The 15,086-nt window shown below is 55.1% G+C and overlaps 3 protein-coding genes across 3 annotated transcripts; 2 read left to right on the forward strand and 1 right to left on the reverse strand.

Moving 5' to 3' along the window:
* The first annotated feature begins 251 nt into the window (after positions 1-251).
* Positions 252-3,495, forward strand: CAOG_02916 (hgsnat protein). Its single transcript, XM_004363698.2, has 6 exons — positions 252-600; positions 721-772; positions 941-1,079; positions 1,179-1,525; positions 1,697-3,040; positions 3,173-3,495. Exons 1-6 carry the CDS (start codon positions 262-264, stop codon positions 3,352-3,354), a joined length of 2,403 nt encoding a protein of 800 aa, XP_004363755.1. The 5' UTR covers positions 252-261; the 3' UTR covers positions 3,355-3,495.
* Positions 3,496-3,679: 184 nt separating this feature from the next.
* On the forward strand, positions 3,680-8,072 carry CAOG_08646 (hypothetical protein). Its single transcript, XM_011271955.1, has 7 exons — positions 3,680-4,328; positions 4,485-4,557; positions 4,638-4,877; positions 4,988-5,449; positions 5,593-5,801; positions 5,939-7,555; positions 7,713-8,072. The coding sequence occupies exons 1-7, from the start codon at positions 3,763-3,765 to the stop codon at positions 7,975-7,977; spliced, it is 3,432 nt and encodes a 1,143-aa protein (XP_011270257.1). The 5' UTR covers positions 3,680-3,762; the 3' UTR covers positions 7,978-8,072.
* Positions 8,016-13,837, reverse strand: CAOG_02919 (hypothetical protein). The gene has a single exon (XM_004363701.2). The coding sequence runs from the start codon at positions 13,820-13,822 to the stop codon at positions 8,117-8,119; it is 5,706 nt and encodes a 1,901-aa protein (XP_004363758.1). The 5' UTR covers positions 13,823-13,837; the 3' UTR covers positions 8,016-8,116.
* Between the last annotated feature and the right edge of the window lie 1,249 nt (positions 13,838-15,086).

A 15,086-nucleotide genomic window follows, 5' to 3' on the forward strand; every position in this document is an offset into this window, starting at 1 on the left:
GGAAGGGAGGGTCAGGAGGTGATCGGAATTGCAGAGATTCAATGAAGTGGGCGTTTCGCTGGAATCTTTCTTTTGGGAGAATTTCAAGCAAACTCCACGGATGTCTGAGTCAGTCGCACGCTGTTCTCTGCATTGAGCCACCAAACTAGCTTAAAAAACAAAATAAAACTCCATCGCAATGGAGAAATGGAGAAATTGAGAAAATCAATCTTTTTTTTTTTTTTCTTTTTTTTTCTTTTTCTTTTTTTCAAAATAATAGCAATGCTTTGGGCGCCAAGCACGCGCTCCTTCAGCAGCAGCAGCAGTCGTGCGACGCAGACGGGGACGACTCTGCAGCGGCTGCCGCAATCCCTGGCACTGGCAGCGTGCATTGCGCTGGTTGGCGCGGCGCTCGTCGTCCTGGTGCCCGCCGCCGCCGCCGCTGCCGCTGATGTTGATGCTCACGGCAATGTTTATAACAACAAGCACGAGTCGCTCCCCGACGCCAGCCACCACTTGGTCCAGGGCAACATGTCCTCGCTCATCGTCAAGATCAAGTTCATCCAGGCCTCGGTCGTCGACGCCAACAGCACGTCCTCGCTCCTGGTCGACGGCGCCGTCGTGAGTTGCATTGCCCGCGCCCACCTTTCCTTTGTCTTCTAGTGTGCCATCGTCCTGCTGTTTGTGGCTCTTGTATGAACTCATTGTGATAATGCTCTCTTTTTTGTTTGTTTGTTCTAGGCTGTCTCGGGCATTGGTTTTGGCGAATCGTCCGACTATGTGGAAATTTCATGTGAGTGGCAAATCCATTGGCTTTTGCTTGAGTGCCCGAATGAGCTGCAATCCGCCCTTGCAACATTTGATAACCCATCGGGCCTTGTTGATGTGTACCGTTTCTCAATCGCTGACGTTGACTCTGCTTTGTGCGGGGGGTTGCTTTTTGTGCTTTTCTCATATTCAGCCGGTCAACACACAATGGAGCTCAGTGCTGGTCCGTATGTCGTCGTTGACTTTGATCCGACCTTCACGTACGCAGTCATTGAGGCGCAAGACACTCAGGGAAACATTACCATCCAAGTGGTTGCTCTCCCTGCCATTCCGTACGAATCGTGGCTGGTTTTTTTTTTTTTTTTTTGGTACTTGTGCTATTCTCCAGTTTCGCATTCGCTCATCTCCACTGATGCTCTTGAAACCACCAGAGACTCGTCGGTGCGCACGCTGGACACTGCGCTGGTGCGAGTCATCAACACGGCCATCTTCCCCGTCACGGTGACCTTGTCGTTCGTTTCGGATAACTGCCACCGCTGCCTCGACCAAGTGATTGCCAGCTTCAACCAAAGCGACGTTTCTAGCTTTAATGCCGATGCCAAGCATGGCATCACCTTCTCCGTGACCGACGCAGTTGGCCTTGAGCAAGTTGCTGGAGTGAGCTACAACTTTGGCGATCGTGGTGTCTACACCATGCTCATCACGACATCATCGATGCAATCCAAGGAAACGATCGTCTTCATTTTCGAAGATGTCGAGCCGTACAATGTAGATTTGCGTAAGTTGCGAGCACAAGAGCCGAGTTAGATTTGGCTTTTGTTTTGTAATTCGAGCTGCTTTTTTGTTTTTTTTGTTGTTTTTTTTATGTGGCACTTCCAATGCACTGACCCTTTTTTTTCCTTTTTTGATCTGAATTTCGTGCCTTATTCATACTCTCTTCACTTTGTAGCTATCGCCGCCATGTTTGGCATCCTGATCGGAGCGTCCGTCATTTACGTCGTCCTCAAGCAAACCAGCATCTACTTGCAAAAGTCGCGTGCCCAGCGTGCCACCGACCGTCTGCAGAAGGGCCGCCTGATCAACCAAGACTACACTGCAGGGTATGGCAGCACGGCGTCCTCGAACGGGTACATTGCCATCCCGAACAGCGCCGCTGCCGAGAATGGCGCTGACAGCATTGCCTCGCCGTCGACGGTGGGCTCGCGCGTGATTCAGTCGACCATTTGCGCGTCGTGCGGCCGTGAGCTGCTCGAGGCAGATCGATTCTGCGGCCTCTGCGGCACGCGTCGCGACAAGGCCAGCGCTCCTCCTGCCGAAGAGCGCGTGCGTGTTCGTTCGCTGGACACCTTCCGCGGCATTGCTCTCAGCATCATGTTGTTTGTCAACTATGGCGGTGGCGGCTACTGGTTTTTCGACCACTCCACCTGGAATGGCCTGACCGTCGCCGATCTCGTCTTCCCCTGGTTTATCTTTATGATGGGCGTCTCGATGTCGCTGTCGTTTGAAAAGCTCCGTCGCCGTGGCGCCCCACGCGGTGCGCTGTTTCTCAAGGTCATCCGTCGCTCGATGACGCTGTTTGCGCTCGGCCTGTTCCTCGTCTGCCGCCAGATCATCTTTGCAACCTGGCGCATGCCCGGTGTCCTGCAGCGCTTTGCCGTCTCGTACCTGTTTGTCGCTGCCATCGTCATGTTTGTTCCCATCTTTGCCACGCTGCCCGGCCCGTTCCGTGACCTCACCTCACACTGGCTGCAATGGGTTGTGATTGGCATTTTCATCACCATTCACACATGCATCACGTTCCTGTACGACGTCCCCGGGTGTGGTACCGGCTACATTGGGCCTGGTGGCATTGGCGATTTCGGCCAGTACATGAACTGCACGGGTGGCGCAGCCGGCTACATTGACAGCCAAGTTTTCGGTCGCCACATCTACCAGGCGCCCACAGCACAGGCGTACTATCTGACTGGAGCATACGATCCCGAGGGCCTCCTTGGCTGCCTCACGTCCGTTGTCATTACATTCCTCGGCTACCAGGCTGGTCGCATTCTCGTCACCTTCAGCACGCACTCGGCCCGCCTTCGTCGCTGGGCCGCATGGGGCGTCGGGCTCGGCTTGCTCGGCCTCATCCTCTGCAAGGGCACCCAAAACGACGGCTGGATTCCGATCAACAAGAATCTGTGGTCGCTGTCCTTTGTTCTCATCATGGCCGGTCTTGGCTACCTCATGCTGGCCAGCTGTTACATTATTGTTGATGTTCGCAAGCTGTGGGATGGCGCGCCGTTCATTTATCCCGGTGAGTATTGATGGGTTGGAGGCTTTTTTTCAAGTTTTTCTTGTTCTGTTCGTTTCTGGTGATTTCAGCGTTTCAACGCCATGCTCACCTTATCATTGGTTTCTCTGCAACAACAACAACAACAACCAACAGGCATGAACTCCATCTTTGTGTACATGGGCTCTGAGCTTTTCTTTTACTACTTCCCGTTCACCTATGCGAACGAGGTCGAGAACACCCACGGAGCGCTGCTCTTCATGCATCTCACAGCCACTGCGCTGTGGATTCTCATTGCATATTTGATGTATCGCAAGAAGGTCTTCATCTCGGTCTAGTGACTGGCGGTGTTTGCCTCCATATTATCTTTTGTTTGTTTGTTGTTGTTGCTGCTGTTTGCTTGTTTGATTTGATTGCTTTTGTTCAGTTCAATGAAATGCGCGCAAGTGCTTTCTTCCTTGGAGCATTGTGTTCGGTTCTCTTACTGTTCGTCAATCTCAGAAATGTTGAGGAGCGAAAGGGCGTTGACAAATCGGAAATCTCCTTCTTGTCGTCATCCGAGCCTCAAAATCTCCAAGAAGATGCATCGAGCTCACTTCTTCAAATTGCTTCAATGTGTCTGAGCGTCTGAGAATCGCAACCAAAGCAGTCTTTCTTTCTTTTTTTTTTTCTTTTTTTTTTCTTTTTTCTTTTTTCTTTTTGTATCCGTTTGTTTGTTTGATTTTGCTTCACAAAGCATCAACAAAATGGACGTCTCGTTGCCATTGTCTGCAGGCGCCCCGACCCAGCCGGCGACGCTCAGCTCGGGGTTTTCCTACAGCAGCGCCAATAGTGGCGGCGGCAGCGGCAGCACCAGCGGCCTTGGCGGTGGGGTTGGCGGGATTGGTCGGGCGTCAGCGGCTGTGGCGGCAATGCCCCTGTCCTCGTCGACGCACAGTGCGGCCGACTGCGTTGCGCTGGCCCGCGACCTTGCGAATGACTTTCTACGTCCGCCAGCTGCTGGTGCTGCGGCGGGCACGGCGGTGGACTGGTCGCCGTCGTCGTCCAACGCCCAGCTGCTCCAGTCGCTGGCCGGATCGCCGTACTACATGCAGACCACCTACGCTGGCTCGGGCGCCCCGGCTGCAGCTGCAACGCACGCCAACGTCCATCCCAATGGCTCCCTGTCGCTCTCTGCCTTCCTGCGGTTCTGGGACGCTGCCTCGCTCACGTCGTCGTCCTCGTCTTCCTCTTTGAATTCGGGCTCTGGGTCGTCGTCGTCGTCCGATGGCCAGGCCGCTCTGGGTTCGCTGTCTGTGGGATTTGTAACGAGGTACGTTCTAACAGTCGCGATTCCGACTTTTTGTTCCAAGCGCGCTGGCCGTGGATTTTGGGACTTTGATCTCAATCCCTAATCCCGTTCTCATTCTCATTGCAATTCTTCACTCACTCACTTCACTGTCACGACTCTGATTGCGTGTTGGAATAGCTATCTTGTATGCTTGGTGGCAAAGCTACTTTCGCTGGACATGCCGGCCGACATTCGTCTGTCACTTCCCGAGGTATGTGTGATCTTGCTGTGCTCCAAGTTGCCTGTTGCATCGATTGGCTCATGTTTCCTGTTTCTCTCTCCCTCTGTCAGATGGTGGACATGATTCTCTCGCAAAAGCCGCTGCCCGACGAACAAGGCGCAGATGCACCAAAGGCTGCCTTTCAAACCACAATGATGCAGGATAGCCACTCGACCAAAGCCATCGACGAGTTTCGCCTGTCGCTCATCAACACAATCTACTTTATTGCCATGTTCTGCAACTACGACACCAAGTCAAATCCCCTTCGTGCGTCCTTTCAGCGCTGGACATCCCGCCGTGGGCATGCCAAGGCAAGGAATTATTGTTGAGGAAGCGTGTGCTTCGAAAGCGTTGTTTTTTGGTTGACTTTTGAAAACACCCATCATGCACCGCCACTCCTCGCCCCCCCCCCCTGATGCAGGCATCCGGCAAAACCGAATTCGAGTCGCAAGTGTTCAAGCTGCTGATGGCCTCTGGTCTGTGGGAGTCCGAGGAAGCTCTGGGCGAACTGATCAACATCTGCTCGAACGTCGTGCCCACGACACAGGCTCCTGTAGCTGCACTCTCTGCAAGTGCCACCTCGCTGTCGTCAGGCTCGTCTGCACACGGTCAAAACACCACCAGCGGGCGCCGGACGCCTTCGGTTTTCACGAATTTCGCCTTCACGGGCGCCGTCCAGCACCACCCGGCACTGAGCGATCCGAAGCAGCTTGGTCTCAGTGTCATGCATGGCTACCTCAAACGCCGACTGATGCAAGGCCAAATGACGTCGTTCTGCCTGCGCCATCTGCTGTGGCGCCTTGAACGGACATATGCAGAGCCTGAACGCGCCGAAGTGCATCTCCTTCCGCTCCTGACTCTTTTCCGCGAACTGATTTCAGTGGTAAGTTGTTTGACTTTTTCGTTTTTTTGTTATCGAGGCAAGCAACAACGTGGTTGGCTCGTCGTAAACGCATTGCTCAAACCGTTTGTGACATTTTCATTCTTTTTTTTGTTTGTTTGTTTTTTTTCTCTGCATCCGCATAGTCCCCGTATGTCGAGCCCGAAATTTTAACCTCGGCCTACAGCGTCATTCATCCTTTCTACATGTGGCCCAAGCCCTTCTCGGACTACGCCAAACGCTGCCTCGATTTTGTGCAGCGCGAAATTCGCTCCCCTGGCCATCAAGTGCGACAGCAACTGCAACGTGACAATCAAGAATTTCTATTTGAAGGCGAAGTAGATGCTTTCGATGCGTACGGTTTGAACGAGATTTTTTTGTTTGTTTGTTTGTTTTGGGTTTTGGGGTTGTTTCTCTCACCCGTGGCTTTTTGTTTTTTAACCTGCGACCTTTTTGCTTTGTTTTTGTTTTGCTTTTCTTCCTCGCAATCAGTCATGCACAATGCCATGTCTTGGTCGATATGCAGTGCGCTCGCGCAGCCAACTTTGTGGAAATGCTCAACTGGCGACCATCCTACTCGTCCAGTGACTTGAAACGCATGCTCGTGCTGCGCACGTACCAGTCGTTTTTCGGGACTACGTGCGACCTTGCGTCTCTGCGAGGTGCTCTCGACTGCATTGAAACGGATGCACTGGACTCTGCGTTTGTCCAGACCATGCAAGCGATGGACGATGCCCTTCATTTGGAAGAAGACGAGGCCAATTTGCACACGACGGATCTCCTGAACGACATTCAAAGCTCCATCCTGTCGCAGGCAGCGGATGTGGGCTTTGCCCCTGTCGTCCCACCGAGCCCGACGCAGCAGGCGGGTCCCACAGATACCTCGAGTCTGTTGCTCATGAGCCCTCCACCAATGCGCTTCGCGTGCTATCCCTTCACCTCCGAGACAGTGTGCGTCGGCGCGCAAGACCCGTGCTTCCCGCTGTCGAACATGCCCCTTGCGTCGTCGTTCCAGGCGCTCTTTGCCATTGTCGACCGCGTTTCCAAAGATTCGCTTTTGAATACGACGTTGGACGATCAGAAAAGGCGAATCGCCCGCGTTGCGATTGCTGGAACCGACGCCTCGATTTCCAACGTCACGCGGGCCTATGTCGCCTTGCGGCACGCCAAGCCCGATTTGATGGCCAAGCTCGCCGTGCAGTTTTTCATTGTGCCGCTCGGAGACACTCGCGAGACTGACACCCACTTTGCCCGTGCGCTCGCGCATGCTGACGGCTGGTATGAGCGCTACGTTTACGTGCTCACACACGCCGCTCTAAGAGTCTTTCCCACGCTGCGCCCCTCGGCGCACGGCATGTACTACTGTGGAAACGGCTACTATGGCGTCGCGGACAATGTGCCGATCAGCACCGCTCCGTCGTCGTGGGCGAATCTGAACACCATGTTCGCTGCCAACCCGAACGCGACGATCGGCTTGCCGAGCCTGCTCCAATTGGACTCTGCGTCGCCGTCGTGGCTTCTCCGTGACGCCCTCGAGACCTATGTTCGCGAGGGGCAAGCAGCCCTCGACGTGCACCTGTTCGTGGCCGACGTTTGGATGCTTCAAACCTCCGAAGGCAAGGACAAGGTGGTCAATCGCTCCATTCCGTTCTTTCAACGCGTCGAGTTGGGCTCGTCTGTATTTATGCGTGAATCCATGCAGTCCATCAGCACTGCATCGACCTCGTCCACCTCTTTTGCTTCAGGCTCCAGCTCGACCAGCTCTGCGGCAGAGCTCCGCTCGAGCTTGGCTCTGGGAGCCTTGTCTGACAGCTTGCCACCTCTGGGCAGCAACGTCGGCACCGGCACCCTCTCGCGCCAGCCTTCCCGCTCGGTCAAGTTTGCGCCGCCAGAAGTGTCGTGCAAGATTTCTGAAATCTCGCTCGAAGGTGTCGTTGCTCAGGCGCGGGCTCTTCCCACGCGCGCGTACTGGTCGATTGTCGTCTCGAACGTACCCCGTGCAGGCGATCGCTGCAGCACTCCCAATCCGCGAACCGGTGCACTTGAAGTGATGCTCGTGGATGCTGACGTTGGCAAGAAGCTCTTCAAGAAGGGCACGACTTCAACGAGGTAAAGGCGGGAGGATAAAGGGGAAATCGTGATTGTTGCTGATGCTGCTGATGCTGTTGCTCTGTTCGCCTGCGTTCTTGCTTGTACGAGTGACTAACCTTTTTCTGTTGACATTTTTTTCTCTCTCTCTCTTCTTTTTTTTTTTCTATGCTTGCAGCTCTATCAAACTTGAAGGTTTGGCGCTTCATGCCGCAATGCTCGAGTTGGAGGCCAAGCAAAGCCGCGCATTCACGCTGCAAATTGACGACCAGCTCTTGCAGAACGTTACCCGTGTGCGGATTTCGCAATGCAACGAGCCCACCTGGGTCGATCCGAGTGCACCAGCTCCCGCTGACTCGGCCTTTGGCGATGGCAACCCCTCCGTGCCATCCGAGTCTGACATTGTCCTGCCTGTCATGACCTTTGCGACGTTCGAAGTTTGAACCGCTCGTCGAAATGAGCACTGTTGCAACAGAAATTCTTGTCAATGAATCGATTGTTTTGATTTTAAAAAATTACAGCAAGGCACACACACACACACACGCACACACACTCAAAACGGGGGGGGGGAATCGGGCACACTTACAGCAACCAGACAACCAGCAAATCAGACAACACAACGTTCGCAATCGCAATCTCGGCACACAGCTCGACATAAACGGTTGGATCGCTCAAAAAGCTCAGCAGCTCGTCGACAAAGTCTTGAGTCAAGGCAATGTACACGGCCATTCCGATCAGCGGGAACATGTAAGCAACCAGATAGCTAAAGTAGCGGACCATGAGTTGGTTGGTCTTGAATCCGATGAAGGTGAAGACTGGAACCGTCCAAAACACGAGCAGCAGACTGAGGAGCACTTGATCGCGGAAGAGCTGGTAGAGGAACATGAATGGAAGGAGCGTCATGAGCGGAGACACGAGCGCTGAAACGAATAGCAAGCCGCGGAGAGTGCGAATGGAGCGATGCGCGAACGTTTGCGCATTGTGAACGGATGTCACATCTGGCACCGCTGCAGTGAAGCGCGTACTTTCCGCTCGGATGGACAGCTGCTCGCTTGGCTTGAAGCCGAGAAGCGGAGCTTTGATCGAAACGTCGCTGCCAAGCATGTTTTCCTCCGGTCGAATGTACGATGCGCGCTTGGTCTCCACGGGCAAGGGCTCGCCTGGAAGGTCACCATTGTTGGCAGACGCCGAACCAGGCAAGGGCTCATACCCGTCTTGAATGCAGCCTGGAGAGAAGGCTTCGCCGAGCACAATCTCGCGGTACTCTGCGGTTCGTCGCGCCTCGTCGACCACGTACCTCGCGTATTCACGCTCCAAATGCGCCCAGAACGACTTGTGCTCCCACTTGATGAGTCTCAAAAGCAGCAGGGCCGACGCGCGGACGAGGGAAGGGGATACGAGCAGCAGGAGGGCAAGCATGGTCGCGATCGCAATGCCTCCGCAAACCAGGCCGACGGCATCGCCTGCAAGATTGTGGACCATCGCGTCAAACTGGGGGCCACAATCGGGGCAGAAACTGTCGATCTTGGTCGCATTCAAGTAGTCTGGCAGCACGGGCGCCACGGAAGCAATGTACAAGATGGGCAGCGAGGCAAACCCCAAACGGCGGCTCCATGTCAGGCCGTAAAAGTCGCGCCAGCGAAGATCGCAGACCATGGAAGCAACCAAGATGACCCAGCCAAGCAGCAACAGTGCAAGAGAAGCCCATTTGCTCTCCTCGAGCAGCTCGAAGGCATGATCGAAAATATCGCCACCAGCAGAGTTGTTTGGCCAAACAATACCCATCGAGCTGAGCTCGTCAATAAACTCTTGCTTGAACGAGCTGACCAGGCAGTCGTGGAGATCAGAGAACGCCTTGACAGCAAAGAACAGCACACCCGTCACGAGAAAAACGCGACGACCGGTAATGCGGAGGCCACAGCGGAGCGGCTCGAGCTGCTCTTGAAATTCGCTAATCAGGTGCCATGCTTTGCGACCAAAGTAGACTGTGGCAACAGTAGCCTTGCGGAAGAGGCTGGGTTTGCTGGGCGAGGCGGCAGGCGAGTCGCCGTTGTTGTTGCTGCGGCCAAACACACTGGACATTTTTGCCACAAGACGAGCCGTTCCGACGACAATGTAACCGACGATGCGAGCCAGGAGGGCAATCAGATCGCGCAGCTTGGCCGCTGGCCACGCGATGCCTCGATAGAGCAAAATGCTCAAGCTCTTGGAAATCCTCCACAGCAATCGACTCAGATAGCCAACCTTTTGTATCTCGCCGGCCATGGCCTCTTGCTCGCGCAGCCACACGAGGCGTGCATAAAACACAAGAGTCGAGTAGATGGCGGCACAGCCGGTGAACAAAAAGATCAATGGCAGCTCAGTGTCCAACGAGTTGTTGGAAACGTTCGCTTGCCCCTCCAGAATGACGCCCATACACGAGGCCATGACAATGAGATAAAACACGACCATGCGGAAAATGTAAATGCCAGACACGGGTTGGGACAATCTCAGGGCATCGCGAACGGCGGCGTCAAGTCGGTAGGTCAGGAAGGCAGAGCAGAGCCACAGCGCAAACCAAGCGGCGGCCCACATGCCACTGGCACCGACAGTCTGATAGACGACAACCATGGTGATGCTATTGGAAACTGGGAAGATGAAATGGACCAGCTTGGCCTGGATGCGCATACGAGCGACAACCTTGGCCAAGGCGCGCGTTCGGCCACCTGCACCAGCACCCACGCCACTAGCGACAGCCGTGGCGTCGCTGGGACTCATACTATTCTGGCCATCGCTGCTGTCGGCTTGGCTGCCAGCGGACGACCAAACGGCCGACGCTTCCAGATCGTTTGGCTCCCCCATGTACACGACGGAGACGGCCAGAGTATCGTACTCGTTGTCCCCGAGGTCTGCATCGTCCTCATCCACCAGGTTGCCCATTTTTCCAGGGTCGTCGTCAATCAGCACGTAACTCGCCCGTCCGAGACTTTTGCGATTCGCATGCTTGAGCGACATGTGCGTCAAACCACCGTGCGACTGGGCCCACCAGACGATCGTGGCCAGCGCGAAAAAGAAGGCTGGAGCAATTGCAGTTTCCAGGAACAGGACGTGATCGGCCACAAACGACATGGCGATCGAGGTGAAGCCGTACCCGACGAACGTGTCAAACCCATCGCGCAGGTTGGCGTTGGATTGGATGAATGTGCTGTTGTTGGCAGTGAGGGTCAGGGCGGTCATAAACTCGAAAGCAAAGCCCGGAATGACAACCAGCAGCGCGCCCCAAACAATCGTGGCCAACGCCGTCGCAAAGAAGGCACGGGTCCACTCTGCCGTAGACCATCGCTTGGTTGAGAAGCGGAGGATGCACAGCAGGCTAAAAAGTGCCGCAGTCAGCAGACACAAAACGGTCTGGGCGCGCGGCCAATCCTCCGACAGCTGCCGAAGTGGCTGCATGTTGAAATCGCTCGCATCGACGCCAAGCGATTGCACAGTGGCGGACGTGCCAAGTGCCGCGAGTGGATTGTTCACAAAGCACATCAGACCGGTGCCGAGGAAGACAGCCCCAGTCAAGAAGGCAAGTACTGCGTTTTCGCGATCCGTCCCGATCAAGTTGGTCGGCTTGCCAACGGTATCGACAATCCATTCATACGTGGCAACAACAAGGTTTCGGCAGGACTGAAGCGCGAAGAGGAATGCGGCACGAACGGCGCGGCCAGCAGTTTGCATGGCAGAGCGCACCACCGGGCCAGCCTCTTGAATCCAGAAGCGAATCCTATAGCGGTACTTGTACACGACAGCAGCCACAATCACCAAGGCCGTGAGGACAAGCAAGACCACCGCGTAGACAGGCACCAGCGGACCTGGTGGGGGCAATGGGACGGCACACGACTGCATCGCAGCTGGGGCGAGCACGAGCTGCTGGGCCATGCCATACCACGACTGCGAGACGGCGGTCGAGACGCACTGGTTTGCCAACACATTCGAGAGGGCAAGGTTGCAGCCAATCGGGTCGCACCCGGGACCACAGAAGGCGCTGACGGTGAATGTGCGCGTTTGGCCATACCCAGAGCTTGTCAGCTGAAAGTAGTCGCCGTTGACGTCGTCTTTTGGCATCAGGCATTGCGTTGTGCTATTGTTGACGACATTGCCAATGTTCCAGGTCTGGAGCACCATTGTGGCTGCTGCTGGGATGACGGTCAAGTCTTGCGCGCAAGTCGTCGTCATGTTGTACGCAATGGCAAAGGCTGCGCTTGTTGGTGGGTTCAAGGCGGGCCCGAAGCATGGCGAGGACGGCAATGACAGCACGATGGATGTCGAGTCGTCCATGGCAATGCAGTGTTTCCAGTCAGAGGAAGTGCCAGAGAGCGACAGCGCACAGCTGTGGCATGAGGCGTCCGGACTGTTCAGACACAAGTGCTGAATCTGCGTGCCGGAAGCGTCCAGCTGAAGCGAGTAGAACATTGATGTGGTCGTGTTTCCGTCATCGGCCATGTAGAGCAACGCGCAAGCGCCGTTCGCTGTCTCGGGCAAGACCCACACATCAAGTTCATCCCCAAGATTGCTCATCGTGCACTCGGCATTCGATCCATCGCCGGCCAGAGACGAAAATACAGACATGTACAGGCCACGCGTGGCAGCAGACACGGAGGGCGGAAGAAGAGCGTCCAATGCGCCCGGCTCCGGCTTCTTGGCGCCAAGCGTGGCGTCGACATCGGACTCGGTTTCAAGCGCGTCACTGGCGAGCATCCCGGAGCCGCAGGAAAAGTGACAGGTGGGCCAATGGCTGACAAACTCGTTGCAATCGCACCAAGTCGTCATGTCTAGGTAGCCGTGATTGCCCTGCTGGTTGTACGCATGCACCTCTGCATTGGTGAAAAAGACATTGTACGGGGGCGGGATGACAAACGGGGTGTCCTTCAGCAGGGCGTTGAGATTGTCCAGCTGGGTTTTGATCAACCCCGCGACCAGCTCTGTGATGGAGGACTGCGGGAAGGGGAAGGCAGGCGCCGTCATCTGGACGACCAACTGTGAAGTGTCAAAGTCGAGCAGCTTGCCAGCGATACCCGGTGCGTTGGGATTGCTGGTACTAAAGTAGACGGTTGCGTTTCCGAGCAAGTTTTCAAAGTCTGCGGCGAGAATGGCGGACGTAATGTTGGTCGATCGGTCGCGGCAGGTCATGTTGATAAAGCCGCTTGCCACTTCAAAGGAGATAATATCCGTGGCTGGAATGGCGGTGAGAGGCTCGGAAAAGTCGTAATCGAGCGTGGTGTTTGCATCCTTGATTTGCGCAGAACCGTGAAACGACAAGACGCCCGCTTCGGTGGTGGCCCACCAAATCGCCTGAATGAGCGTGCTGGACAATCGCACACCTTCGAGCAAGTAGCTCCGGTCTGAGGTGGCGTTGGGGTTGAGCGTGGTCGTCCAGTCAAAAGGCGGCGCCAGCGTGGCATCGACGGGGTCGGTGACTTGAAACCACTGAATGTCGGCAGCACTCACAGCGGCAACACCGACGCTCATGGTCGCCTTGGCCTTGATCATGCCGTTGCCGGTGGACGACGGGGTCAGGTCGAGCGCATTGAACTGGTACGAGACGACAATGTCGGCGTACGGGTTGAACAATTGTGGAACTGCGTACGGTTGCTCCAGATTTTGAATGTACTTGTTCACCTCGTTGGTGATCATGTTTTCGAGCTCGTCGACAAGGTAGGTTCGGATAAACCCAGGCAGCGCGTCCAGCTTGCTGCAGCCAGTCACTTGGAACCCGTCCACGGTATAGACGACACTCGGCGTGATGGTGATGCCGCCCGATGCGCTGACGGCGAACGTCAAGTCGATCGTAAAGTCGACGGTGGCCGACGACTGGACCATGTTGTTGCACCAGGTGTGGTGGATGAAGAGGCAAACCCAGGCAGCGTCCACCTTGACATCAATCGTCGCGTAGATGGATCCTGTGATTTGGATGGTCGTGGTGCTCAGAATGACCACCTTGAGCGACTGGACTTGCGCGTTCTTGACGGCGGTGCTGCCGTAGATCGTGTACTCGTACACACACTTTTTGGACGCGTGCGAGTCCGGCACCGTCATGGCTTGGAAATCAGCAATGGCGAGATTGATGAATGGCGTGAAACGCTCTGGTGCGTCCTGCAGCGCAAAGTCCGTGATGATGGCAGTGATGCCTGGGAACGCGGTTGTTTGGGCATCAGCGGCATCGAAGCGCGGTGACACATGACGACCCAAGATCAAGAGCACGAGCAATGGCAGCAGCAGCAGCCGAGGCAGAAGCAGCCGAGGCAGTCGCAGCAATGACATTGTGCTTGTTCCAAGTGAAGTGGGTGGAAGAGGCTGGGGGGGGAGGGCAAGCTGGTGCAGCAGACCGAAGGCGGGCAGATTCAAACCGAGCTGGTCGGCAGACAATTGGGTGAGACCGCCGCGAACGCTCTTCAGCCCGCTCCAGCGAGTCCGATGCGAGAAGAGTGAGTGCTCTTGTGTGTGTGTGTGTGTGTGCTGAGAGAGTGTGTGAGTGTGTGTGCAACGCAGCAGAGGTCGGCGTTGTCGGCAAAGAGACACAACGACAGAGAAAAAAAAAAAAAAAAAAAAAAAAAAAAAAAAAAAAAAAAACACCGGTTGGTTTGAGTTTGTCGCGACCGCCCTTTTTGCCTCTTTGTTTGCTTGCTCGGGTTTGATGCGAGTCGGGAAGGCAATACCGAGGATGGAGAGAGAAGGGATGGAAAGCGCCACGGAGTTGACTGCGATCGAATGAAGGTTTGGTCTGAGGTGTTGTGGCTGCGACGACAGCGCCAAAGCGAAGCGCAGTGAAAGAAGATGAAAAGCAAAATGAAGCGATCCAAACAAAACAAAAAAGAACTGCGAACAAGAAAAAATTCTGAGAATGTGCGAGTTTTGACGAATACAGTACATGTACAGTTAAAGTCCTCTCAGCAGTTTCGAAAGGCAATACCAGTCCACCTCGACCTTTCATTCCAAAAAGATGAAAAGTACACTGCTGTAGTTCATCGAATTCGTGGGCACGAACGAGCATTCTGTCCTTGCTCCTAAACAATCCAATGTTTAGTCGTGTCTCCCGCTCCGTTTTGTTCACCCACTATGAGCATGACTGTCGAGTACGATTTTGCAAAGTGCCGAGTCGAAAAATAGGTTGATCTGAGAGTGATGTCGCTTTTGGGCGAGGGACAGTTCATTCAACGGTTTCTTCCACAATGCTGTCGTGGGAATTTTTCCCCAGTTCACTGAGGCCACTGTGCACCACCGCCCGCCGCCCTGACCCCATCAGGTTTGTACATGACCTGACAGCACCCCGTGGCTGCATTGGCCGAGGACGGGGGACACCTGCATCGTCGTGTACGGATACCCCCTTTTTGTGTGTCGCACCTGGTGACGAGTCCCTCAAAACGGCACTGCAGCCCCTTTCTACTGTACACCATTGGAATGAGCCGATTTTTTAGATATAGAATCATGTGCGAGACAGGCAGGGAGCGAAGCGCTGGAGGCCGCACCAGGTTTCGGTTCGTCGCGGCCCAACCGACCGCTCGATCTCGGCCTAGACCGCACCCAC

The sequence above is a fragment of the Capsaspora owczarzaki genome (assembly GCF_000151315.2).
Source record: "Capsaspora owczarzaki ATCC 30864 unplaced genomic scaffold supercont2.4, whole genome shotgun sequence".
Taxonomy (NCBI): domain Eukaryota; class Filasterea; order Ministeriida; family Capsasporidae; genus Capsaspora; species Capsaspora owczarzaki.